This window comes from Rhea pennata, chromosome 11 (assembly GCF_028389875.1).
Source record: "Rhea pennata isolate bPtePen1 chromosome 11, bPtePen1.pri, whole genome shotgun sequence".
NCBI classification, from domain to species: Eukaryota; Metazoa; Chordata; class Aves; order Rheiformes; family Rheidae; genus Rhea; species Rhea pennata.
In genome coordinates, this window is record NC_084673.1 from 22,950,346 (window position 1) to 22,976,680 (window position 26,335).

General features: G+C 49.4%; 2 protein-coding genes across 15 annotated transcripts; one reads left to right on the plus strand and one right to left on the minus strand.

Annotated features, from left to right (window-relative positions):
* The first annotated feature begins 703 nt into the window (after positions 1 to 703).
* LOC134145138 (uncharacterized) lies at positions 704 to 17,972 on the plus strand. 14 transcript variants are annotated; one of them, XR_009959537.1, is made up of 13 exons: positions 704 to 1,624; positions 2,484 to 2,624; positions 3,454 to 4,245; positions 5,106 to 6,699; positions 8,246 to 8,515; positions 8,854 to 8,970; positions 10,094 to 10,195; positions 11,035 to 11,157; positions 11,380 to 11,475; positions 11,777 to 11,869; positions 13,075 to 13,151; positions 14,632 to 14,880; positions 16,074 to 17,972. XR_009959537.1 is itself a non-coding variant. In XM_062584360.1 (13 exons), exons 4-13 carry the CDS (start codon positions 5,216 to 5,218, stop codon positions 14,647 to 14,649), a joined length of 1,272 nt encoding a protein of 423 aa, XP_062440344.1. In that variant the 5' UTR covers positions 704 to 1,624; positions 2,484 to 2,624; positions 3,454 to 4,245; positions 5,106 to 5,215; the 3' UTR covers positions 14,650 to 16,065. The 14 variants fall into 14 exon arrangements, 10 of the variants coding, with proteins under 10 accessions (XP_062440344.1, XP_062440341.1, XP_062440338.1 ...); XR_009959538.1 differs by having other exon boundaries at positions 16,101 to 17,972; XR_009959539.1 differs by having other exon boundaries at positions 14,632 to 14,774.
* LOC134145139 (HEPACAM family member 2-like) lies at positions 17,728 to 25,752 on the minus strand. Its single transcript, XM_062584363.1, has 7 exons — positions 25,709 to 25,752; positions 25,537 to 25,609; positions 24,317 to 24,646; positions 22,707 to 22,976; positions 22,268 to 22,327; positions 20,855 to 20,906; positions 17,728 to 20,171 (listed from the first exon to the last, which is right to left on the minus strand). Exons 2-7 carry the CDS (start codon positions 25,607 to 25,609, stop codon positions 20,159 to 20,161), a joined length of 798 nt encoding a protein of 265 aa, XP_062440347.1. The 5' UTR covers positions 25,709 to 25,752; the 3' UTR covers positions 17,728 to 20,158.
* Between the last annotated feature and the right edge of the window lie 583 nt (positions 25,753 to 26,335).

Below are 26,335 nucleotides of genomic sequence, written 5' to 3' on the forward strand. Positions count from 1 at the left end.
AGGAGCTGGGAGATGGACACCTCCTGGCAGTACCTCTGAAGATGTACCTGGACATCTTTAAATGTCCTCCTGGGGTGCAACAGAAGCGCCATAAAGCAGATGTCTCCACAGCAAAAGTGCATCAAACTGGCACAGGACCAGGGTAGGATGCCACTTAAGTGGCAGCTGTGGTCCTAACTGCCAACTCCATCTTGAGGGTGAAAGAAGCGATGATGTCTCTGAAAGGTTATATAATTTTTCTGACACCTGACAGGAAGGTATTGCCTCCTGTGGACAAACACTCAGGAGCAAAGCTCTTGTTGCTAAGCGCAGAATGAAGTGCAAATATCTGCCTCTGAAACGGATACTGGCACCAGAAGGAGAAAGATAAAGAGGTGTGTATGTACAATGTGTGTAGATACTACTGCTGCCACCAAAGGGCTTAGACAGGATTCCAGCTCAGGTACTGGTGAACTCTTGGTTTGTCAATAGACGTGAGGCACATGGAGAATCTGGACCATCACCCTCCGCCGTCTCACATCAAACCACATGCCCCCAAGGGCACCCCGACAAGGGGATGACCCCACGCGGTGGGAGGAGAGCCTCCCCCACACCTCAGACGTGATACCCCACGACGGATGGCCTCGCACCAGGGCTTCCTTAGCCCAGCTAAGGCTGCAAGGGCGAGGATCTGGGGGCGGAGGCATGAGCAGAGCCGAGCCCCTCCGCCCGTCCCGTAAGGAGCCGGCTCCGCTCTGCGGCTGAAAGATCTGTTTTGGCTGCGGGGCGAGGAGCGCGCACCCAGCGCCGCCGCGACGGGGCTCCGCGAGTGGGTGAGCGAGCGAGCGGGCCCGGCGGGGGGCAGGGGGCCGCGCGAGCTGCGCTCCCCGTGGGAGGCTCGGCACTCCCCTCCCCGCTCCTTCTAGGCGGCCCCACGCTGCTCTCGATGGATTAAGTAAATATTTGCAGGCAACAGGACTGGGAAACTGAGCAAGCCCTTCTGGTGGTGTTCATGCAGGTCGTAAACATCACTGCCCCTCTTCCGTCCCTCTTTCCCTTGCTGTTCGCGCCCTCCGACGTCCCGCTCCCCTCCCCTCTCCCGCTCCGCCACCCGCTTACAGCGCTGCTCAGAGATCATTTCCGTTTGCTGCCAGTTTTCCAGCCGGGGCCTCCTGAGCCCGCAGGCCGCCAGCAGCGCCAGGCTGGGAGAAGGGTGGCGCCCGGCTGAAACCCTCTTGCCCGTGGAGGAGCTCGTCACAGCGCTCCTGGTCGCGGTGGAGGTCTTTGACACACGCGCTTTTGGATACTTGCTACCCCTGAACTCTCCATCTTTGCTGCTGCGCTTCATTTGTCTGTCCTGATCATAACGTGCAAAGAACGTCTGCATTTAGGAGGAGAGAGGACTTCCCGGTTACTCAAACTGGCATGTAAACCTGCTTTTCTCAAAATAGCTGGCACACCGGCTGATTTCATTTCGGCTATTCTCGCTTTTGCTACAAGGTTAGCTTGCTGTGAACTTAAAAGGAGAGGTTGTCAAATTTTGCATTCTGGTGGAAAACAGCGCGGCTTCACAATCCTGCTGCTTACGGAAGACAGGCTTTTTGTCTGAATATATTTTTTCTTTCTTCAGTGGTGATCATTACTGGTGAGTAGCATTTTCCATTTTTTCCTGTGTTTTTCATCAGTGCCACCAGGCATTCCTCTTTTTACCATGCCCGAGCAGACAATGGGGGGAGGGGGGGAGAGTAGATTTAGGCTTCTCTCAGAGTGAGATTTCATATTTGCTAATCTGATATTTAATCTTATGAAGCTGTAGGATGATAAGCGTTATCTTTTTTTTTTTTTTTTTTTCTGGTCTGGAAAGTTTATAGACCATTCTCAATAATCTTGCTGTAAGACTTGCAGTAAGGGCTTTCAAATATAAGAGCAGAAGGAGCATGTGCACATGCAAAACCTGTACTGCAACCCAATTTCGACACCCCTGGTTTTGGCCTGCAGCATTTCTGTTACATCCTTACCAAAGGACCGGACTGTGCCAACCAGTACCACCAGTTGTGTGTGTGTGTGGGGGGGGGGGGGGGGGTTGCACGCTCCCTGGGAGCATGCAACTCCCTGGGATGGGAGCTGATGCATGTCCTTGCAAATCTCCCATACCTTTCCTTTCTTCCGGCTACAATAGTTTCATTTCTTCCTACTATAATATTACCAGTGCAGAAGATCAGAGGAAAATACACTCAGGGCTGCCTTTAAAGATCTCTCACTCGAACTGATGTGTTGTTTTGGAGGATGCAGACCCTGCTGTAGGAAGCCCAGTTGCATTGCTTGTTTAGTTTACCTGCTCCCAGATAAATTCAGTGTCCGAGCGGCCCCATCTTGCACGGGGCCAGGCCGCCTTAACGGCCCGTATCTGGAGTACGTGTGGTCTGGGAGCTCCCCGCTGGTGCCTGGCAAGCTGTGATAGTGAACATGCCTTGTCTTGGTGTTTCTAATCTTTATTTTCTCAGCACGGCGACGTGGCTGCCTGCGGGACGATAACAGAGCTGAAGAAGTCAGGAACACACGTGCTCCCGCTGATCGCTCGGGTGGTCTTCTCGGGCGGCCGCTGCTTTGGCTTGCCCCTTCTGCAAAGCCCCGTTTTTTTTCAGGTTTGTTTTAGACGCTGTCGGGCTCCGAGCTGCGTGCAAACCCGCACAGGAGGCAGGCGCAGCATCTCGGGGCGCATCGCTGACCGACGTGGCGCCCAGGCGTTGCTGCCTCCCTAAGCCCCTCTCAGAGAGGCTTTTGGAGCCCCCCTCTCCAGTGCTGTGTGGGGCCACACGTCCTCCTCCTCGTTCTGATGAATTGTGCGGAAAAAAAAGCATGTTTATGCAGATATCTGAGGCCCTGGTAATATAAGCAATCTAACAAGCTCTTTTAGCAGCTGGAAAACATCAGATACAAAAGCCATCACTGTTGAAGGCCGGTCTGAAATGCATGTGGTGCGTTTCCTGTAGCCAATGAGCAGTGGACGCAATAAACACTTTGTAGTGAAGGCTACCAAATATTCCTTAAACAAGGCCCTTTTCAAAATACCGGCAGTCTGGTGTTGCTGTTTGTGCCCCCGCTTTTAGGTTTTTCCATAGGGATTTCATAAATACCAGAGACAACAAAACATAGACGAAATGCCACGGACCGGGGAAGGTTCATAGGCCTAAGCGCTGGAGTCGTTGTGGGTCTGATTCCTATCGCTGTTACAGTTACAAGCTTTTGAAAATACCACCGCCACCCCCACGGAAAGAAGTTCTTCCTGTTGGCCTTTTCTCAGCCTGCAAAGTATTTACCTACGTTACGCTTGGTGTAAATTCCCAAATTCAATATGCCCCAGCAGCAAGGCACGGAGTAAAAAGAGGAGCTAGACTTTAGGTCTCTCGGAAGCTTGGAGTAACAGGAATTGTGAATTAAATGTTGATTTGCTGTGTGCCTGTTATTTTTTAGATTTTTGTCAAGAACGTCTATGTACAAGCTAAATGACATAAATAACCGTAGCGGTTATTAGAGGAAAGTGGGAGCCAAGCAGCGGTGTGCCAGAGACCGTTGAATCCAATTGCACTTCCTGGAAAAGGCATTTCTGCACAGATCTGGATTTGTTTGGAAAAAAGAAATTTCTCCATCGCTGCGGATCTTAAATGGCATCTGGTTTCTCCACGACTGTTGTTCTAAGCTCCTTGTAACCTATAAAATAAAACATAACTCTTAATTTCCCGTAAAAAGCCAAAGTCATTTCCTGCCCAAACAGCTGCATGTGAGTCTACCAGAGAAAACAGTCAAAAGGGTATTTGTGCATCAACAGGTGTTTTGCAGAGGGAAAGAAGACAATTTCCTAATTTTATTTTTTTTTCCACCAATTGACCTTTTGGCTAATGAACAAATAAAACATGAAAAAATGCCACAACATAAATTACCATTTTTTTCATATACTCCAAATACCTGCTGACCTAGGAACACCATAACGAAGAGTTAATTGCAAAACACTGTCCAAGCAATTAAGGCTCCACTGAAGTCGCACATGGAGCCTAGGCGCTGAAGGCAATATATTCAAACAGAAAACTGTACGTATGTAACTGCAGCGCTAATGCCTGCAGCAGTTGGACATGCTGTGAATGCTTCTGACTGCGGAGACGTCCCTGGGCTGTAGGTCACCGTTGCAGAGCCAAATAAAACTTTATTCTCTTCCCTGGGGTTTTGGCCACTCTTGGAGGTGGGACGTAGCCCCTGGGCTGATCCTGGGTGAGCAGCTTGGGCTGGGCATGTCTGTGCTGCTTCCTATTTGGCAGCTGCAGTTTGGAGCACTTGGGAGGATTCTCCATGAATTGCTTTTCAGTTCGGGCTTTGCAAGCCTAGAGCTGGGCTAGTTTGTGAGATTTAGCATTTGCCTACTTCTCACACAACTTAAAACTATGTCTGTTGGGGTTTGGAGTGATTATTTTTTTCTTTTGTTCTAAGTGTGCTTTCTATTTTAAACCTGAGGTTTAGAAGCACAAGCCGCTGTAATGCCTTTCCTTTCAGATGCTAATCTGCTGTTTGTGGGTGCCTATGGCAAAAACCTGGATGCTGCTGGCACGTAATGGTTCATTGAACCAGACTCAGCCCAACTGCAGCTCCTCACCTCTGCAGGAGAAGAGGCCACATCAGCGCCTTTCCCTCTATCAGCCCCCATCTTGTTTCTAATGCAAACAGGAACGGGCGATTTCATGGCCGGGGGTCCGTACATGGATCCTACAAGGATGAGGCAGGGCTGTACATGTTAGCGTTGTAAGGTTGCTCAGAGAGGTTATGGAGTCTCCATCTCTGGAGATACTCAAAACCTGCCTGAATGCAGCCCTGTCTAACATGCTCTAGGTGACCCTGCTTGAGCAGGAGGGTTGGACTAGATGAACATCAGAGGTCCCTTCCAGGCTTACTCATTCTGTGATTCTGTGAAAGTTGCAGTTGCAGGTGCTGGGAGCGTGGGAGAAGGCGTGCAGAAAGCCGCCAAATGCACGTGCCCTCCTCTGAATAACTGCTACTCCCACACAGGTCTTTGTCACCATCAAACACCAGCGCTGTGGGGCAGATGCTGAGGGAGCTTTTCTTGGTGTTGTTCGCAGGCCAGCCTGTCATGCCTACCACGGCCCTCTCCGGAGCGAGTCGCTACCGAATGTGTTCGTCCATGCTGCAGTTCCTCGTGCTGCTTTGAACGTGCCCGTGAGTCTCCACCATGTCGACACCGCTCCACTCGGCTGTTGCAGGCTGTGAGTACGAGGCCGGTGCCCCGGTTCAGAGGGGCGCTTGTGCGGTGAGTGCATTTCACACATCCCTTGTTCAGACTGTGCCGCACACCAGGTACTGCAGAGCAGCCCTCCTGCTCTACTGGATCCTGGAGAGTTTGAGAGCACCCGTTTCCAGCATTTCTGTGCTCTCTTTGCTTCAGTTCTCTGACATGGGCCCCAGGGAGCCATCCATAGCTTCCTCACTGAGGGTTACAGCCTGGCAGGCTGCACAGGGCAGGTGCCTCCCTCCCAGTGATCTCAAATGCTTCAGCATGACAGTCCCTGAATATTACTGCCACCTCTTATGAGGCAGTGGTCCTCTATTGCATGCCTAAGGATTGCTTTCCTGAGAGTCTCTCCAAGGCCACCACAGTTTCCTTTTCTACTCTCTGACCATAATGTATCCCCTGGTACCCTCCTGCGAGTGTCTCCAAGCCTCCTCTCCTTCATCTTTCCTCCATGCTCAGACCAGAGCTTTCTTTTCAGTACCTCTTTAGCAACCAGTCTAACCCAAAGCAGCTCCAGAATAATAGCTCAGGCAGGTTTGGGGGCTGGAGCTGGTGGATGTGACTTTTTGCTCACCGAGGCTTTTTATGCCAGCAGTTCTGCAGCAGGATATACATGCCTCCATTTGGTATAGCCAAGGGTCACGCTTACAGAATGATCTCCACATTAGCTTCATTTTCCCATCCGTTCGTTGGTGGAAAATGGAAAACATTTTCAAGACAAATGCCCTTTTGTGAGAGCCTTTTTCTGATTTCTCTGAATATCAAGAGCAGCTCATTTGCCTGGCATTTGCACCACAGAGCTGTTGTGTGACTCAGAAATGCCAGTAAGTGTGTTAATATGTGGGTCTAAGATTCCCATTGGTTTCATTCCAAAGGGCAAGGAAGCATCTTAACCAGCTAACAAGCATCTACATAACATGTGCACAAACATTTTACAGTTTTTCTCATAAAAAAGGAGGAAAGAAGTCAGATGTGTGGTATAAAATGCTTCAGAAAAACACTTGAGACCTTGTGCAAAAATTGCCCTTTGGCTTGTATTTCACCACTAACTTATCCTTCTCTGGCATCTCTTCTCTCCTCAGACCTATTTTTAATTTTGCAATGGACTTGTGCAGCAGTGGAAATCACAGAAAGAAGAGGTGTAGCCGAAGGATCCTCTGTGCTGTTGTGTGCGCCAGATACCAAGAACGCAAACATCATTGAGTGGGAACACATAAAAAACACCAGTTCTGAATTCATCCTGCAGTACTACGCAGATTCACAGTCTCCAACTATCTACCCGGCTTACCAAGGCAGAGTGATTTTCTATCCAGAGAATGGCTCCCTTCTCTTGTTAAAGCTACGAGAGATGGACAATGGAGTCTATAAAGCAACAGTTGACCTGGTGCAGGATAAAGCTAGGACAACTTTGCTTGAAGTTATCAGTAAGTCAAACGTGTTGAGAAGATGGCTTTCGTGGACAAAGATTTTACAGTTGGTATGACAGAAGAGTCCACTTATGAGGAACAGTAACTAGAATAGAGAGGATTTTCTGGTTTCATCACTGCCTTGAAGGACTCAGACTGAAGACCCTAAAAGAGTTGCTAGGAAATGCTAGAGGGTTTTTAGAGACTCAGTCAGGATGTGGACTGAATTTCCTTTTTGAGACATAGAGGTGCATGGTGCCTTCATCCCAGAGTGAATGAGATGAGAAGGCACATTCTGGCCCAGCTTATGTTTTCATCTTCAGCTCTATTTTTATCTAATTATTTTATCATGAACAGGAAAGTAAATGTCATAAAAATCCCTTCAGAGAGGGGATTTCTGCTCAAATTTGATAAGCAAAACAATTGTGACAGTAATAGTTTGAGGAAGTTGGAAGCTATCAATAAGTCAAATGTGTTAAGATGGTCGAGAAGCTCCTCAGTAGGCAATCACTGGATGAGTTCCTGCCTTACAAATCACTATCCTTACCTCTTCAGGATCAGAGATGGTGAGGTTAGCCAGACTTACGGACACTCTTCATAGGAGGGCGCATCTGTCACATAGCCGTTACTAATCATGAGCTCTCCCATGGTCCCCTGCTAACATGCACAGGAGATCCCCAGCGTAACTACAGGTCTTGAGTGTCTGTAGACCTTCTTCCTTCATACAAGTTTTTCCTTTCTTGGTCTCTGAACTTACCTGAGAGGTAAACAGAATTGAGAGTTCGGCCTGTTTTGAATTGCCCTTTCATAGAGTTCAGCATTGCTACGTGAGCATGCCGCATGTAGGACATCCTGCCCAGGGAAGAAGGACCTAATGAGCATGCTATTGCTATTAAGTGGAAGTCCTGATGTGGTTAATAGCAGACCTGACTGGTGCAGGTGCCGAGGCAGTGAGGCAGCTCTCCTTTTGCACACCGTAAGGACATTCAGCACACAAGGCTTGCTTCTCTGTGCTTTGACCCATTAGGAGTTTGACCAGCTTAAATTCAGGCAGCTGGGCAGTGCCACATTGCTTCTCTGACCCACCCTCTTCCTCCCAGCTATCACTGCCTGTGTGGAAACAGCTCTTTCCTCCTAGGACACTCCTGGCAGACAGTTTCTGGAAAGTCCCTGTTATCACTTTTCAGTGCAGCTGCAACTCACGGCTCTTTTGGGTCCGTATCCCTGGGCCCAGAAAGCCATGCCTGATCTCTGAGGGCCGTGTGGGCTGGTAGTGTCCATCCTGGGGTAGCTCGGCAGCAAGAGCCAAGAGTTCACTTTCCGCTGTGAACTTGGCAGATGTTGCCCTGCTGCTGCAATATCTTCTCTCCCTTCAGATTTGACTGGGGTACTGAGCAAGCTAGGGTATAAACAGAAAAGGAAGAGCCTGCTAGCTCCCTGCAGGGCTGGGCACTTATAGAGCTCAGTAAGGGCTAACTGTAAACATCTGAGTTACAAAGAAAGGCAATAAAAAGGAAGCCTCACACTCTTGGGAGTACTGCCACTCTGTAATCTCTTTTTTCAGAGCCTGTGCCCCAGCCTGAGCTCCAATACAGTTCAAGCCTGGCAGGTTCACCCATCGAGTTGGTCTGTGTCCTGCCGAAAGGAAGAGTGGATGTCATCTCTTGGAAGAAGGAGGGACATCTTCTCCCCCTAGAAAGATGCTATCAGCTCTCTGAAAACAACACTGTGCTGCGGATTGCAAAAGGGGAGAAGGCAGACTGCGGCTCCTACTCCTGCAATGTCAGCAATGAGATAAGCTGGAAGGAAGCAGTGCTGAACCTGACTGTAGTGGGTTAGTGTTGCTCCCTGACAGTTGGCTGATGCATTTAATGTTGGCTAGCTTGTGCTCATGACTCTGGCAGCGATCTCTGAATCACTTTGTGCATTTACATGCCACACCAGGCCTGGTCTCCCTTTTCCCTGTCCAGGCAGCAAGTTTCGCTTGCCAGCACTTTTTCTGCCCTGTCCCAGCAGAGTGCGACTGTCGCTCATGGGCATTCCCAAGCAAGGAAGACCCAGGAGGCTTCCCACAGGTTTCCCAGCATTTTGCAGTTTCCTGAGATACCCACAGCCTCTCTGTGTTTCTGAGCCATCCTCAGCAGTGGGATTTTACTGCTCTCTGCATTGCAGGTCTCCCGCGCCCTCTACGCTATGCTCAGATAATGGCTGCTGCTGCGCTGATGTTTGCTGCGGGGTCTGTGGTAGACTTCATTGTCCTGCTCTGTCAGCCAGATAAGCAAGGATTTGGTAAGTGTCAGATCTGGGCCCCAGTATGCAGGCTGGCACCTGAGTTTCCCAAACTAAACCCTTTCCTCTTTACAGAGGAACAGGACAGGCAATGGCAGAAAGCCTTAGCCAAAACCTTCTCTCCTGTCTTCCTTCTTCAGTCTGTGATGCTTCAGTAGCATGAAGAGATGTACTCTGTTCATGTGTTCCTTCTTACATTTTTGTAGTTTGCAAAGGAAATCAAACTTCCTAGAAATAATTCATCTCAAATGGCTTTTTGTAAAGTGGAGCCACTCAAAAATACCACGTTATCAAATGAAGAAATCATTCCTCTCCTGTCCCTTGGACATTCTTAGGAAGAAATAAAAAGCACAGGGCTTAGAAATTATCAAAGCCTACATGGAAAGAGCCTTCCCCCAGAAGGTGCTGCTTTACATCCATATTCCAAGGATCTTACAGGTTAAAATGAGTACTTCAGTAACAACATGCGTACTGGTCAACAGAAAACAAACCTAAAGACATAACTGCAAGTCCTCTCACACACAATTTTTGTAACCTGCTAATATGCTCTTCTGACCACCAGGAATAGTCCCAAGAACAGCAGAAGCTATCTGGAGAACAGAGGAGGGGGTCCTCCAACTGGCAAGAAAGTTGTCCCACGTGTGTTTGTCTCCTAATATTATGCTGCTGACATTTGAAGGCTGTGGTGTTAGCTCTCGCTTTTGAGGATAGTCTTTTCGGAGGGTTCTCCATGCCTGCAGTATATGACAAGGACTTGTACCATGTGGACCTTTCCCAATAAAAGGGATCTCCAGAGGAAATCCAGCACTTGTCAGGTTATTATAGGAGGCAGAAACTGGGCAGATGTGTTGTAAAGTCTGTCTTACTAGATGGAATTGATGTCTGGTTCAGAATGGAACAATCCCAAATCTGGCTGATTTCTCATGGCTGCTTTGAAGTCAGAGCACTCTGAAGTTCACCAGGTTTTCTCTTTGGTTTGGTGTTTTATTTTTAATCTCATAAGGATTAAATTCTGTACAAAGAAAACCTGCACTTCACGTTTACCTTCCCTTTGCAGGCTGCACCATTTCTGCTGCTTGTGTGGTTATGCATTCTCACTAGGGTGTATTTGCCTTTTTCCTAGGAAAGAAAGTGAGGAGATGGATGACTCTGTGCATCCAAGGACTGGTGTGTGTCTCCTCTCTTCTCCTGCTCACCACCTCTATTTTCTGGGTGCAACAAGAAGGTAGGATCTCACTGTGACTCCTTCACTTAATCTGATTTGGATTTTAGTGGTTTGGTTTCTCGTCTTTGTTTTCAAGGTAGCATCTTCGATCTGGTGGTATGTGATTTAGAGAAACTGAAGTTAGAGTTCACTGCTCTGTCTCCTCTCTGCTCTTTTAAAACCTGAGTGCTTCATTGGTCTTTTGGCACTCTTCGAGTACTGCTATCCTGTCTCTGGGGCTTCTCGAAGATGAAAAAGTGGCTTTGAAACCACTTCCAGCAGTCCTTGAGGAACCTTGGATGAATAATATGAAGCCTGGCTCTTCTACAACTGGTCAGCATATCCAAGTACTTCTTAGCCAGGCCTTCCCTGTTCTAGGCTAAGGCTACCTAGCTGTCATCTTATGGATACTAAATAATATGCTGCAAACAGATATTAAGACAAACAAATGAAAAAAAAAACTGTAACACTTGGACCTTCTGCCTGCTCTCTGTTGAAAGAAAGGTGCTCTCTGCACGCTACCTGTAGGTATCATTTATAAAAAATGCTGCTTGCAATCAGCACCTGGGATAAAACTGTTACTAAGTGTAGGATATAGTTCCCTGGGCCAGCAGCGCTGAGCCAGTGCTGCTGGCAGCCGCATCCCTAAGTCGTAAGACACTTCTCTGCAGTCCTGTTCCCGATGCCCAGGCAAATTCCGCCATACAGCACTGAGCAACAGATCCCGTGCTAAAGGCACAGTGGTGTCTTATGAGATCACTGAGAAGCAAACTTCTCCCGTCTCTTTCTCAGACTACTGCCTCAGCCAGAAAAAGCATTTCAATATTTCTTACATTCTGGTTCAACTCTGCCTCCCACAGGTCCTTCTGCTGCCTTCATACTGCTCGGGCTTTTCCTCTTTGCTACAATAATGATGACTGTCCTCCAAACAGTAACACTGGTGTGCAGACCAGCAGCTCTCATCTATTTCAAGACCAAAAAATGTGAGTTGTTGTTTAGGAGCTAAACTCCTGACAGAAGAGGCCTGTTAAGTGTCTATGAGTAAACTGTAATTCTTCACTGCCAGGGGAGACCTGGTGCGCATCTCTCTGGAGCCATTGGCCATGGCTTGCTTGCCTGCTTACCAAAGCTCAGCTCCTCTGAGCATAAGATTGCCCCCCTTATGCATTTCTGTCTCATCTGTCAGGAGTTTTCCCCTCTTCTAGGGTACTGCGTCATCCTGAACACTGCAGCCCCCACAGCAGTGATCGTCCTTGTGCTGTTCACCAGCCTCCTGCTCCAAAATATCCAACGGCTCCATGGTAAGGGGTGGCCCAGGTTTATATTGCTCCTTCCCTTGCTCACCTTTGTTGTGGAGAGCAGTGGAATACCTGGGAGGGATTGGCAGGCCTGAGCCTCATGCCATGACTTTGCACAGCTGGCCTTGCAAGAAGGCAAACCTAAGCTTTGTTGGAGTTAACACAGTCTTTTGTGGTGGTGGCTCAGGGAGTCTTCTCTTTGTTTCATAGAAAGACTCTGAATTAAATTCACATCATGTAAGCATTCAAGAGGCATGTTGACCAAAGGGCCAAACACTGACCAGTTTCACTTTCTCTTCTGCAGAGCGAGGCTGCTCGGAGCCCATTAATCTGATGCTCATCTTCATCCTTACTGCTGCGGTAGCCCTGTTCATGCCGCTGGTCTTCTTCCTATGCTGTGCGTAGCCCCATGATTTCCTTCCAGCATTTGCGTGATCATAATTAACTGCTCTGGCCATTTGCAGAATAAGCCAGATGCTTACTCTGAGCTGTCATCCTTCCCCTGCTCCAGCCATGCTGGTAGTGATCAAAGCCTGTCAGGGGATCATGAGGAAAGATGCTTTCAGTTTTAAAGATTTTTTTTTTAAGGTTTTTGACTCTGCTGAGAGTGGGACTGTCTAAAGCAGCTGAGGACCCAGCGCCAATGGTAGTTTGATGTCCAGCCTTTTAGGAAAGGCACTGTAGGGCACTGCTCTCTATCTGCCAGTCCTTGCCAACACTGTTGTTTTGCCCACAGATGCTCAAGCAGGAGTTTCTGGAAAGTGCGTTGCTTCTCCAGAGCACCTGCTGTTGCTTTCCCTGGCAATAGCCATACTCCGTTCCAAAAATCTCAGCTACAGTAGTGTTTGGGGTGGGAGGGAAGAGATCAAGAAGGCTTTTCCACGTCACTTGTGTTTTCCCAGCTCTTTGGAAGTTTCTGGTTTCTGTAGCCTTTCCACAAGAATCTCCTCGCTCACATGATTAGCAGTTGCATTTGTCTTCCCCTGCACAAGCTATGTGGTATCTCAGTCTTAGGGGACATCCCAGTCCTTTCAGAAGACCCTCTTCTGCCCTCCTCCTCACTCAGGAGATCTGTAGCAGTGCCTGCCTTCCTACCAGCCTGAAGAGTAACATGCACCCTGTACCACTTTCAGGCTTCCTGAAAGTGCTAGCTTAGCCCTTGGCATCACCTGTAGCTTCTCAGGGGAAGGAGGACCCTTCAGAAGATTGAGAGGAGGTTGTTATACCTCCACAGAGTGCATTTCTGTGCATTTCACAGCCTGAAATATAGAAAACACTGCATAGAATCAGTAAACCCCAAAGGAGCCAGTTTAGAGTCATGTTGAGCCAGTTGAGGCAGCTTGCAAGCAAGGAAGGTGTCTGTAGACATAAGTCCATTCTCCTTGCTTCGTTCTTGTTCTCCTTTCTACTGTCCCTCCAAAACAAGGATCTCCGAGTTTTGGAAACAGGAGTTTAGTCCAAGTGAAAGGCTCCAATTTCCATTTCTCTCTGCAGCCAGATTTCCTTCACATGTCTCATAAAGTGTGAGGTGCTGACTAAATTGCCTGACTGTTTTGGGGAACCTAAGTGGCAAGAGCTACTTGGCCTCTCCTTTATTTGCAGATCACAAGAGTGTAAAGAAGGAGAGGAAGATGGAAAATGTGCAAGTCGTCCGTGTCACAGGGGGCATGGCAACCTTGGTAACTCACTGCTATTAACCAGCCATTCTGAATTTCTGCTTTTCTAGTTATTGCAAATCTGTGTTACTTACTTTGTGTTAAACTCTTGATTAACGTGGGGCTGCCACAAGCTCTGAGCTACAGGTTAAAAACTTAGTTCAGCTCCTCTGGTAGCTGTAGCTGGAAATACTTGCAAGGGAGGGTCCATCTGTCTTCCTGCAGAACAGTATTGGTTTTGTCCTCATTTGGGCAGCTTTGGGTGGGCACAAAACTAGCCCAGTAGTGACCAGAGGTAGCAGTTCAGCTCAGTCCTATGGGACCTACAGGTTCAAGTGCACCACTTTGATCCTGCTGTGTGCTAAGGAGCTTTCTTGGGTTCTGCTGCTCAGTGGACAGCATTGCTGCTTCTCCTGAGTCCTGCAGTTTCAGCTGCCTGTACTGGTTCTGCGGACATCTGCCTTGTTGCCCTTTTGGGCAGGTGCCTGGAGGAATGTCCCAAGTATGCCAGTTCTCAGGGCTGCTCTCCCTGAGAGAGGAACTGCCTGATAATTTATTTTTTAGATAAGAATGATATAAGCATGACCTGTGCTCTTCTACCACACCAGCACAGGAACAACTACGCAGAGTTACAAATAAGACATGAAAGAAACCCATAGGTCCCTTAATCAAAACTCAGCTCTAAACGATCACACCTCCGCTACTCACTTCATGCTCCCCGTCCCAGCTCTGTTTTAGAGAAACCTCTCCTCCCTTCGGCACCAGCCTCACCGGTGCTCAACCCCTCCGCTCTGAGGCCAACTTGCTGCTGGTGCGCCTTCCTCTGTGTTATGGACTGCCTCCTTTCTCTGGAAATGCAAGAAGGCTTTGGGGGGGGGGGTTTAGGGGGACTCCTCTTTACCTGGTTGAGTTGTCCTCCCACTGCTTATTCAGTGTGCAAAGTCGAAGTGTGCAGTGTCGCCAGCAGCTGACCGCAGACTAGGGATCAGCCTGGAGAGTGATGCTAGCATCCCCACGTTTCGGCAGCGCTCGCACACACGCAGCTGGGGCTCTGCTCCACCACTGGTGGGTGGTGGTGTTGCGGAGGGTCGAAGCCAACATCTGGGGGTGATTTGAGGGACTGGGACATTTGAGATGAGAGTAACTGTGTGCCTGGAGGTGTTAGCTCCACGACAGGGACAGCCAGCCACAGGATGTTGTCCGCCTCACAGGCGTGTGGGTGGGCTATTTGGCGCTTTACACTTTGACTTAAAAGCTCCTAATTGTTACTCAAACTCTAAATCCCTTTTGTACCTCCAGAGGACATGGCAGCATCTGTGCATGGCCAGATGAGCAAGCGCTTGTTGAGGCAGCTGCTTGACCAAGCATCTTGCTACCAGCTAGTCGCCAGGAACTGGCCGGCTGGCCGCATCCTCCATGGCTGGGCTGGACACCTCCACAGATGAAGCTGGAACCATCGCAGGGCGAGCACGGAGGGTACAGTCCTGTGTGGGTTTTTTTGCAGGTACAGGAAGAACTCTGAGGACAAAATCAGGAAGAGGAATATGAAGTCATCTGTCCAACAGCCAGAAAGCTCTGCTCACACACCCCTGGCAGCAGGAAGGAGCCCCAGGGAGCTGGAAAAATGCCATTTATAACAAGGCATCTGTAAGCTGCTGTTGTACCCTAGCACTATCTAGGCAATGTTTTTGTAAAAGCACTTCATAAAATGTTACCACTCTGGTCGCCTCACCATGGCTCCAGGTCACACCTGGTACGTTTCCTACCACCCCCGTCCCTGACCTCCACTGCCGCAAAAATAGTTTCACTCTTAACTAAAACTGATTTAGTCTTCGGCTGCCAGCTTCCGCTGCCTTCCCGGTTAGTTTTAGTATCGCATTCCCCAAGTGCTGCTGAGACTCTGCTGCCTGCATTGCCCTCCCCATGCTTTTGCTCCTGAAGCTTTAACTTTGCCCAGTTTCAGCTGCAGCAGAGCGCTGCCCACACGTGATTTCAGTGTTGTTGCACATGCACGCTGCAGCTTCCTGCGCTACCTCGCTTCTGATGTCCTCGACACCACGCTCCAAATTTGTTGTTTTGGGAAAAATAACTAGCTTTTGGGGCGGACGATGAGGAAAGACAGCTCCATCACGGTCTATGCCTTACTGGCTGTCTTAGGTGGGGTTTCTTATTTTAAAGCATTCCTGAACTAGATTGGAGATGTGAAGAGCAAGGCAAAGGACATGTGAGGCTGCAGCAATATTGCTGCCAGGACATGTTCTCCATTTAAGACAGCAATGGGCCTGGTCGGCTCTGGCCTATGTGGCAGTTAGTGGTAAGGTTAGGGTTAGGAAAGAGATGAAGAGTAGAGCTGCACGTGGAGTGGAGCTGTGAACAGCAAGGCAAAGGAAAGGTGAGGCTTTCCCATCCAAGTGCCACCTAATTGACCTTGCATTCGTGATGTGGCCTTCAGCTGTCTCTGTCCTTTCTGGGGTTTACTATTTTTAACTGGAGTTGAGGCACGTTCTGGTTCTTTTTTTTTTTTTTTTTTTTCTTTTTTTTTTTTTTTTTTTTAAGTCTGTGTCTGGGAGGTCTGCTATGAAAAGTGTTCATCTGTGAAAACTGAGAAATAACCATCCACTGTTCCTTTCATCTCTTCATTACAGCTGCTCTAATAAATGTATTTAATTTGGGGACTCCCATTTGTATCCCCATCCTGCTTCCTAACACGAAGGAGTGCTCTGTCTTACTCACTAACCTGTATTTACACGCTGATCTGGGGCTGGTCCTTGCATGGCAAGTTTGACCAGCTTTGGTGAGCCACGTTTGCATTTGGTGCAGTTGGCACTTGCTCCCTGTGGTCTGTGGCCACAGCTGCCTCTACCCCACCCAGCCCTCAGTTTCCCCTTGCTTTTGATGAAAGATGAACGCTGTTTTAAAAACAAGTTGTTTTTTTTTACATTGCAGCCTATAAGACTTGTTTTTTGTTCCCAGCCACTGAGCAGTGAGGGGGGCTGCAGAGCCTAGAATAAAGCCACGTCGAGATCTTGCGGCTGCATCAGAGATCGATGCGTGCACGCAACTGCAGCCAGCTCTTTAAACGAGACTTGCGAACTACCGCCGCCGCCGCCCTGCGGGCATCGCCCAGCCCCGCGGACGCACGTCTGGCTGGATCCAGCACCCTCCCTCACAGCTCTGCCCCCTGTTGCATTTAGGGCACAGGGGATCAATTTGCAGCACCGATACAGCCAGAGTCCAGCTGTGGCGGAGCAGCCAGGACGGAAAACCCAGGGTTGAGCTGAACTGAAACGGGGCTCCCGGGGCCATGAGCAGCTTGAACAAAAGCCTAAACAGTGAAGCCCCCCTCCCTAGGCTCCCAGAGGATAGGGCTGGCCCCTGGGTGGCATTTAAGCCTCAGTGAGCAACTACTCGGCTCAAAGTTGCTACTAGAAGCAGTCATAAACCCACAAAAATCTGTATGAAGTCTCAGTGCTTCACCAGCATAATGCCCTGGTTGAAAATAAAATGCCAGTAAAGCACAGCTTGTTTAGGATGCTGATCAAGAGGAGCAATAAAAGTGTTCAAAATTAAAACCAATGCTCTGCATTACAGCAAACCCATGTGTTCCCCAAGGGAAAGTATGTCTCTAGGGCAGAGAGGCCCCAGCAGCCCACCCAGGCCAGAGCGGTGCTTACCACAAGCTGCCTGCTCTGCTCCGGGCGCCACATTCAAGGCAGAAGCTCCGTTCCGGGATCAAGGCTCCGGACAAATGGCACACTGCCTTGCGGCACTTGAGAGACACAGGACTTAAAAGCTTTTCTGCCTGTGGAGTTGTGCTTGGTTAATACGTACAGGGGCAAAAGCAGGCTCCTGGCCGCAGCCTTGTAAATACTTTCCTGCCTCTGAGGTGAGCGGTGAGCCAGCAGTTCTTGAAGTACCCTGAACCTCTCCTGCTTAAACTAATTGAGCAGTGACATCTTTTACAAGGGTTTGAAAGGCCTATATATACAAATGGCAAAATCATATTGGTTGCTTATCTGCATCGAGCTATTTAAAATTCACCCCAAAGCCATTTGCTGTAAGAACATCCCAAACTCCAGGCTCCTCACGGAAGGAGCGAAGCTGCCCAAACAAGGCAGAGGACGCAGATAACATGACCGCTGCAGAACAGCGTAGCCAGCAACCACCACCTTGGGCATGCTGCAGCGGGAAGCAGCGCCGTTTGGACAGGTGGCTGCATGTCATCTTCTGCCATGAGGTGCAACCCACCGGTTCATTCTGTAGCCTGTGCAGGAACCCTGGCTCCCTGCAACAGGGAGCGAAGTAAAATGTACACATACAAACTGCCAAGCTCAGGACTACAATTCCTTACAAATCTCTGCATTTGGTACCTCTGTCGTACCAGTTTTCTTGTATACCATATGCAGAAACGAATCAGGCCTTTTCAAAGTTAAAGGCAAAGAGAAAAAAAATACACAGTTATAACAAACCATTCCCTACCTGATGCTATGGTTGTCCCTCCTCTCATATGCATGTTCCTAGCCTGCTGCGGTTTCTGCAGGCTTTAGATACCGGAGGGTGATTTATTTCCCGTATCTGAAGATCACAATATACACTGGAATAACGTATGCACTTTTATTAGCAGTAAAAGCCCATTAAAAAACAACTTGTCTAGAATGATTTACAGACAATTCTCAAAAAAGTCAAAAAAATGTATTTTGTCAAACATTTGACTGTATTTGTTCGCAAGTAAAATAGGGAACAATCCATATTACAGCTTAAAACCAAATTTGTTTTAATCCATGCAATCTGCTTCACTTCCTTTAATAATTTAATTGTAACATAATTACAGGCTGAGAGATGGCACTTTGTTGTCAGGTCCTTTCATGTATTTATTATTTCCCTGGGGCTGATGCACACAGGACTCAGCTATATCCTTTTTCGGGCTAGTGCACTGGAGTAGTGTCAAAGCAGGTAGAGCCCAAAAAAGTCAAGTCATGAATTAAGTTTATTCTCTCAGAGTAAAAGGCACAAATGTGACCAGAACTCTTCAAATACAAACAAACAATTTCCAACATTTTTATTTTTTCTAAACCAACTTCACAGAAATTTTGCTTTTGTGCTTATCAGCTTTAACTTGCATTTCAAAGGATTTTCCTAGGAATAGTCAATAGGTCAACTCTTCTCCAAAGAGAGGGCAGAATTCTGAAGAGAGTGTGAGACTCAAGAGCTTCCAGGTAGCTAGGAATGCCCTTTTCTGTAGAAGTGAGTTATGGTCTACAGGTAAAACAAACCACAGTAAAATTAACCCTCATCTTTCTCCATTTGCTGACTACTTTAGTGTTTTCCTTGGACAATGCTAAATATTCAGAAATTGCCTTCAAAACCCAATCACAATAACCAGGAGAAAAAGAACATCTAAATGAACAAAACACCGAAGAAAGCACAGCTCAACTCTCCTGTCTCCTTCCTTGCAGCAAGTGAATGGGACAAGGCCAGGACAACTCTGCTTTCTCTGCTAGAAGCCAAACTGAGGTATTTTTCTGCTGGGGAAGCTCTCTTCCTCTGGCTATGTAGAGCTGAATTGTATCTCTGAAGGAGCTAGAGAAACTGTACACAGGAACACCAGGCTCGTCCAGTGACCCCACGGCAGAGCCTGGAAGCCACTTAGAAGGACCTGTTCCTCTTGCCTGCAGGCCAAGAGGAAAGAGGTCCTCAACCCATCAGCTGCCTTAGTCTAGGAGAGAAGGCACCTAGGCTACAGTACGCAGAATGGCTGACCCCACCGAGGGCTTGGAGACCAGCTCAGGGGGGTTCTGGGCTTGGTGGGACTACCTGTCAGATCAAAAGATGGGTGCAATCTCCCCAGCTTGACATTCAGAAAGGCACTTAACACGACCTAGTGCTCCCAAGAAAGCATCCAGTTTTCTCCAGGGTGAAGATGTCAGTGCTGAGACAGAAAGGCTATACCCCTAAGTAATTTCAGTTATAACAATCATTTTTATAAGTAAAGCCCAGGAGAGCTCCACAGAAGGAGCATGAGGAAAGGACACAGACAGGAAAGGAATTTGGGGCTGGAAAGAAGGGTTGCCCCTGGACGTATCAACTCAGATCACAACCACCAGCTCCTGCAGGAGCATTAAAAGGGAGGAACAAGCTTGTACCATCACAACTACAACCCATGGGCTAACACTCAGAAGATGAGGGCACATCCTTAGATCCTTCCCAAGTCCAAAGCTGAGGGAACAGGGGAGACCGGCTTGAGAGCATATCTACGTCTCTTATGCACATGCCAGGCTGCACTGCTGCTCTAAAGCAGTTGGTTGTGGGAAATTCTTTGGGTTTGTTTTTCAAAACAAAACTATGCTGTATGTCTCATTCTTTAACACGCCACCCCTCCATCCTCTGTGGACTTCAACCAACTCTACTCATCTCCTGGTCTCCTTAGTGCACATGATAGCAAAAACCTGCCTTTTCTCCTCCCTCCAAGGGTCAAACACAAAATAAGCCCTATGGTCTCAGCCTTGAGACAACCCAGCAAGTCCCTAAGTGCCCCAAAACAGCAGCACACCAGGAGGTATTGAGACCACAGTGAGGAAGTTCAAGTCCCATTGAGTCTCCCAACACAGAGTAGCAGAGCACCTGCAGCTATTCCCTAGCAGGCTCCAGAGCCACACGTTTGCCCAGCCGGGATAGTTGCTCTATCCACAACCATCAGCCCTTCTCGAAGTGCCCTCACAGCCTTTGGAGAAAGCCATGACAGGAAAGGAAGCACGGAGCAAAGCAGCAGACAGTGCTCCAGAGAAGGCCATGCCCATCTCCCCTAAAGATGGGCAAGAAGCCTTGTGAAAGACAGGACAATGCAGATGGAGTCCAGGCCAGTGTCGTTTGTAAAACAAGTTCTGCAAGTATCTGTGGGCTTTAGCAGCTTGAACAATTAATAAGTCCAGAAGAGACTGGGACAGCATCAGACCACTGTTCACGATGGCAGATGTCCAGTGCTCCCTAGGCAAGATCACCTACTCAAGAGGAAGGGAGCAAGGTGCAGTCACTCAGGCCCTCCACCTGCAATGAGAGAAGACAGGTTTCCATGGAGTACTAAGCCAGGTCCCACTCCCATCCTCTGGTACGTGGACACCACCCATTATTCACAGGCAATATGCTGCCTAGTAGACCCTCTCTGAGGCTTCAGAAGATGCTGCTCTGCTCTGGCAGGATATTATAGGCTCTCTTGTGGTAGTGGAGTGCTACCACACTGGTATTTCCGCTTACCACCTGGACTCTTGCTCTGCTCAGCCTCAGAGGAAAAGGACTAAATGGCCAAGGACAGAAGCTGTGGCTCATGAACAGTAGCTCCACTTACAGCTCTCCTTGGGCCAATGTGCCTGTATTCCTGTTTTGCCCAGCTGTAAGGTCTGCCAGTACAGAGATCTCTCCACAAGGGGCATCTTTAGAGAATGAAAGGGCTGAGAGGTTCAACACTACATGAAAAGTGAGAGAACAGGCCCTCCTCAACTCTCTCCCTTGTCTGTGCAAGGGCCTGTCCCATCCACAGCATCTGCATTTAACTGTATCCATCTGGCTGTTTCCTTACAGTTCTGTGGATCTGTGGCTATGGACACAGGTTAGCCAAGGATCCCTTCAGACCTTCAGCTTGTCAAGATTATTCAGTTATAGCCAAGGTAGATTTTGGCTTGTAGCTATGAATGGAGGAGTAGGTATGGCAAAAGAGGCTCAAGGCATCTTACCTACGGACACAGTGACGGAAGCGGCCCCTCCTTCTACACCAGACAAGGACACCTGGGAACAAACCATTCGTTGGCTTCATTAAACATTCCACAGATGGTTGTTAGATATCACTTCCCAAAGGAGGAAGGAGCAGGTGCCTCTTCCTTTTGGGTAGCAACACTCAACCAGGAAACTTCAAACAGGAAGCCAAGGAGCGACTGTCAACACTCCCTGACACAGAGTCAGTGTGCCTGACACAGTCACCTTACTGCCTGTAGGTGGCTGGTTGGTATTCAGCTGTTTCGTCTTGAGGAACCTCGTGCTCATCTCTACAGAGACCTGCAGAAACGTGCTTGTCTTTAGCTTTAAACTGGCATCCCCCCCAGCCAAAGACCAGGGAACAGTCAGACACCAATTCTGGCCACGTGCGAGCAGGTGTGAGGTGAGAGCAGACGCGCTCAGGTCAGTTTTCCTACACAATGTTTGAGGTGATCACTCAAAAATCGAAAATTTAATCCAACATAAAAAGAAAAAAAAAATCAAATCAGCTACAGAGAACTTCTTACTTCTATTTCAAGCCAGAGGATTCTTTTCTCAGGTCCTGACTTGTGCAATTCACCTTTTTCAAGTTTGCAGTTGGCAATCTTAGAATTAAAATCCCCACTTTACTATGGACTGGAGATAAGCCCAAAAAAAAAAAACATTCTCCAGCTCCAAAAAAGGAAGAAAAACAAGCCCATGGAGCCAGGAAGCACGTTTCCCTTCTGTGGGCAGAAAACAACAGCAGTTCACATTGAGGGTCCTAAACTGCTTTACCCTAAAAGAGATTTGGGACATCCATCAGCCAGTCAGAGTCCATGAGACTTCAGAGGGAGTTCTGCCCAGATTAGGAAGGTAAAATGTAGTATCATATCTGTTCTGGACATACAGGAAAGTTTCTCATGATAATCCCCCCTCCCATGCCCAGAGCAGGGAGGCAAAGGAAGGAAATGGAGGGCCGGAAACCGTGGCAACAAAATTATTTGTTTCCAGAGAAAAATGAGGGAGCACAGGAAGGGTTTTATTAGAAAAGCTGTATCCTTCCACAGTAGTCCCAATACAGGGACTCACCTAGACCCACTACACTGCAGAGACTGCAGCACAGGGAGTGAAAGCTGCTCCTTCCCACACAAACTTTGCCCTAGCCTATCCTTCTCTGGCTGCGGATGTCCTGCTTTAAATGACAGCAGTGACAAAGCACCAGCCACCTCCCTGCAGGGTGCCTAGGTGGGGAAACCCAGGTGCACAGCCACCACGCATCGCATCAGTCAGCACAGACACCCCCACCCCGCTTTCACTCACCCCATCCCTTCTTGCTTGCAGTATCTGCCATGGCACCCGTCAGTGATAATGCAGTAAGCCAAAAAGAGTAAAAAGTGAATCACCACACTCACCTATTAGAGAGCCAGCAACAACACATGCCATCATCACAGGTAAGACCATGTTTGCAGCATCTGAAAAAGAGACAACTCGTATGCTTTGTAGCCAGACTGAATTTACTTCCTACCCACACCCTTCAAGCAAAAACCTGCCACAGGACAGCTACACTCAGTGCAAGGTAATACAGGGAACACAGAAGGCATTTGCCCTTCCAAGCCCCACTATTCCCACTGTCCATTTCCGCTAATGCTGGGAGCTGAGGGTTGTGTTTGGGGCTAAGGAGTCATGGGGGACTTGTAGAGGGGAAATCTGCAAAATGCTTCCAACAGAGGAGGTGACTTTTCTTTTTTGGGAGGATGCTCTAAACTTGAGATGTTCTCACAGAACTGGGCTGGTTGCTTGGTTATTTCCTATGTTTCCCTTCCCAAATACCAGGAGGAAGCACCCACTTACTCTGAACACGAAGCAGAAAAGAGGTTTCATTCTGGCTCACTTTGTTGCGAACCACACAAGCATAGTAGCCACTGTCGTTCATTGTCGCTTCAACGATTTGCAAAGTGTTATTCTGAACAAACTGAAAATGGTCACTCCCAAGCAGCGGCTCCCCATTCTTCTTCCACCAGTAGGAGTCTGCCTTCCCTTCTGCGATGTTGCAGACTAGTTTAGTGCTGCCTCCTGCTTTCACAGAGGAGTTGCCCACAATTTTTGGCGCAGGAAGCGGTTCTGGGAGAGACAGAACAACAGTCAGGATTCAGCTGCTTAGTTTCTTGATGTCAAAACGAGAGCACCTTCCTACCCCACTATTCAAACTACTGCTTCATAGAGGTTGCAAGCCTAGAGCTGCTTCTATCTGATGTGAATGCCCCCAAGTTCAAACGGAACCTGGGGCTCTGCACAGGCCCAAGCATTTTCACAAACCCCATACTATGCATCTGCATCAGCTCAAATCAGCTCGAGTACATTTCCACGTACTACAGACCCAGCAACATATCCAGCAACTCCTATGCGCTTTCACCTGCACACCTCACATGGTCACACTCTAGCATGCAGGCAAAACTTCCCCTTCTCCGCACAGGACAGCCAAACAATTTCCCTCTGTTGCGGACCACTGCGAACTGTTTGCGCCTGTAAGGCAGCTCACATGCGAGGAGAGGACTCCCTGAGGGAAGACTTCTGTTCAGCGGAAAACTCGAGCAGATTTGAGAGAGAAACGGTGAGACGGATAATTGTGATTCTGTGTGAAAGTTAATCTAGATCAGCGTCCACTTGCACTTCCAGGACTCCCTTCCCAAGGTTTGTTTGGCTACTGTAAACACCGAGGGTAGATAGAAAGATGATGTTTGACTGTCCCTTCAGTCTTACCAACCTCTGCCCAGCCCACAGGGCCCAAAGAAAGCCTCTAAACGTAACAGCTCTTTGCTGGCACCTGCACAGTCTTCTAGAGACTCCACTTTGCTCCACCTAGATCTGCTGTTATAATATGGTGCTGTTCGCAAAGCACAAAGCAGCTACTCACCCAAAAGCGGGTAACTGTTTTCCAAAAGTGCTAGCAGATAAAAAAATGAGTCACAGACTAGACTTTTACTGCCCTCAGAATACAGCAGTAGTATCTTTTCAGCAGACTGTCCTGGACGTATCACACTTCAAGGCAAAAGCCAGAGGTCTGGGGCTCAAGGAAAGGAGAGGAGGCGATTACCGTATACGATTTGAACTGGTTATTCTTAAATCAAAGCAGCAGAAAAAAAGCCCCTGCTTTTAAAGCTAATTCTAGCCAGCACAGAAGAGTGGAATGCAGCTCAACAGAAACGTCGTCAACAGGCTCCATCCTGCCTGGAGTGAAATGCTCCACCAGAATCAGAGAAATTCCCTATTATGCCCTACCCCAGCTGGCAGAACTGCAGAGGCCTCCTCGCTCATAGGCGGCAGGCAAGGCACTCACAGAACATACTTCTGCCCCTTTGACGGACTGGTAACACACACTGCTGGCTTTTCAAAAGTTTGGTAGAGTTAACATAAAAAACCGAGGTAATGGAGTCACTATCCAAATTATCATGGTCACTCACCAATAACTTCCAGTTGGAACCAGTCCGTTTCCTGTGACTCTGTTCTAAAACGGTACGTTCCACTGTCTCCCAGCTGCAGCACCATTTGCAGAGAGAAATCCGTTTCATTGAACTTTGTGCGGTTTTTGTAAGAAGAAGCAATATTTACAGGTTTATTGAGGAAATACTTTAGGATGACTTCTTCATGAGGGCCGTTTTTATATTCCCAGGACACAACCGTACTGGCGTTCAGCGGTGGTACCGCCAAAAGCACGGTGCAGCTGACTGCGGAGACGAGCCTCTCCGACGCTGGCTTTAGGTCAGCAGAGTAACAAGGAGCAAGTGTTTGCGCTGGCAAATAAAACAGAGTTATTAAAAAGTTACAGGTCTATTGCTATTACTAGAAGAATATTGACATTATTCTAACAGCATCAGCCAGGCAGCTAGTTCTGAACACCGAAAGGCTCCCTGGCTCAGCTCTTCTACGGAGTGGCACGGGCTTAGCTCTTTCCGTGATGAGCTGAGCTGGTCTGGCTTTAAGCAGCAACACAGAAAAGCAGAAGGCCTCAGCAGCTGCCTGCAAGTTTCCTTCGCATCCCGGACATGAAAAAAAATTGCTTGCTTGACTTCAAAATCAACTTGCGTGGGTATTTACACAGCTCTACGTTTGCACCTGGAAGTCTCACGGTTTCCACTCCTAGGCGTTTCTGCAGAGCGCTCCGCTCCCAGGCGGCATTAAAGCAGAAAGCTCACGCCTGGAGAACCCTCTCTCGAGCCCTCACTCCACAAAAGCAGCCGCATCTGAACTAAACAAGCTTTCACCAAGCATCAGCACTTCACTCATGGATCCTGCCAGCAGCAAGGAATTCAAATAAAGGCCAGGAAAACCCACAAGGCCCTTCCTGCTCGTCCCCTAAAAGCTGCCGTTTATGGAAAAGCCAGGCTTTGAGAGGGCAGAAGTCTGTGAGCCCGCGGTTAGGACTTGCCTTAAAATTTTCCTTTTTTAAAAAAGGAGCCAGGGAGGGTTTTTTGCAGGCGCGAGCCGCAGAGCCCGCTCCCCTCGGCCAGGCCCCCCGAGGGCGTCGGCTAACAGGGCCAGCGGCCGCCGCCCGCTTCGCCCGCCTGCCCCGAGCCCCTCCGGCACGGAACCGGCCTCCAAGGCGGCAGCCGAGCTCCAGGCGCGCCCGCCGCCCGGCGAACGAGAGGGCGGAGCGGGGCCCGCGCCGCCGCCGGCCACTTGCCTGTGATGGCGCTCGGGGCTCCCGCGGCGCCGGGTCCCCACGCCAGCAGCACCAGCAGGCAGCACGCGCACATCTGCGGGGAAGCGGCACACGCGCGTCAGCGGCCGCGGGCCGGGCCCCGCCGGGAGGAGCCCCCGCCCGCCCGGCGCGGCGCGGCGCGGCGCGGCCTCACCTCGCTGCGGCGGAGACGAGCGCGGCGCGGGGCCGCGGCCCGGGCACAGCGCGGCGCCCCCGCCCCACCCCCCTCCCCGCGCGCGCGCGGGTTCCCGCCCTGCGCTGGGCCGAACCGGAGCGAACCGGAGCGGGCCCGGCGCCCCCTCCGCCCCGCGCAGCCCCCGGCCGGGCCGGGCCGGGCCGGGCCGGAACCCGCCTCCGGGCGGCGCGGAGGCCGCGGCCGCCGCCGGGGCGCCCGGGGCAGCTGCCCGGCGGCCGCGGGGAGCCTGGGGGGTGGCCGGGCCTGGCGGTCCTGGGCCACCGCGGAAGGGGCCGCCGTTGGGCTTGCTTGCGAGTCCGGGGGCAGGAGCAGCTTTATTTGGGGTTTCAGTGTAACTACTGGCGATTTTTCAGCGTGCCAGCTGCTACCAAGTGCTTAATGCCCGTTGCTGACACTAAAGCCACGGTCTTTAAGCAGGTGGGCTCTGCCCAAGCAGGTCCGCGAGGGTGTCGCGAGGATATCCAGGTTGGGGAAGTGGTCTGCATGAGCAGTAACCCACCAAAAAGCAGGACCATTTTTGAATCTGGATTTGTTCCCTTCTGGTGCTTCAGGCGGAAGCACAGCAGAAGCCCTGCAAACCCTGAA

Coding starts and splice junctions, on each gene's coding strand:
- LOC134145138 (XM_062584351.1), top strand. CDS start 6,246: ATGTGTGGTATAAAATGCTTCAGAAAAACACTTGAGACCTTGTGCAAA. Junction 6,700..8,245: donor AACTTTGCTTGAAGTTATCA/GTAAGTCAAACG, acceptor CTCTTTTTTCAG/AGCCTGTGCCCCAGCCTGAG. Junction 8,971..10,093: donor GCCAGATAAGCAAGGATTTG/GTAAGTGTCAGA, acceptor CCTTTTTCCTAG/GAAAGAAAGTGAGGAGATGG.
- LOC134145139 (XM_062584363.1), bottom strand. CDS start 25,609: ATGTGCGCGTGCTGCCTGCTGGTGCTGCTGGCGTGGGGACCCGGCGCC. Junction 24,647..25,536: donor AGCCCCGAGCGCCATCACAG/GCAAGTGGCCGG, acceptor TTTATTTGCCAG/CGCAAACACTTGCTCCTTGT. Junction 22,328..22,706: donor TTTTCTGCTTCGTGTTCAGA/GTAAGTGGGTGC, acceptor TCTCTTTTTCAG/ATGCTGCAAACATGGTCTTA.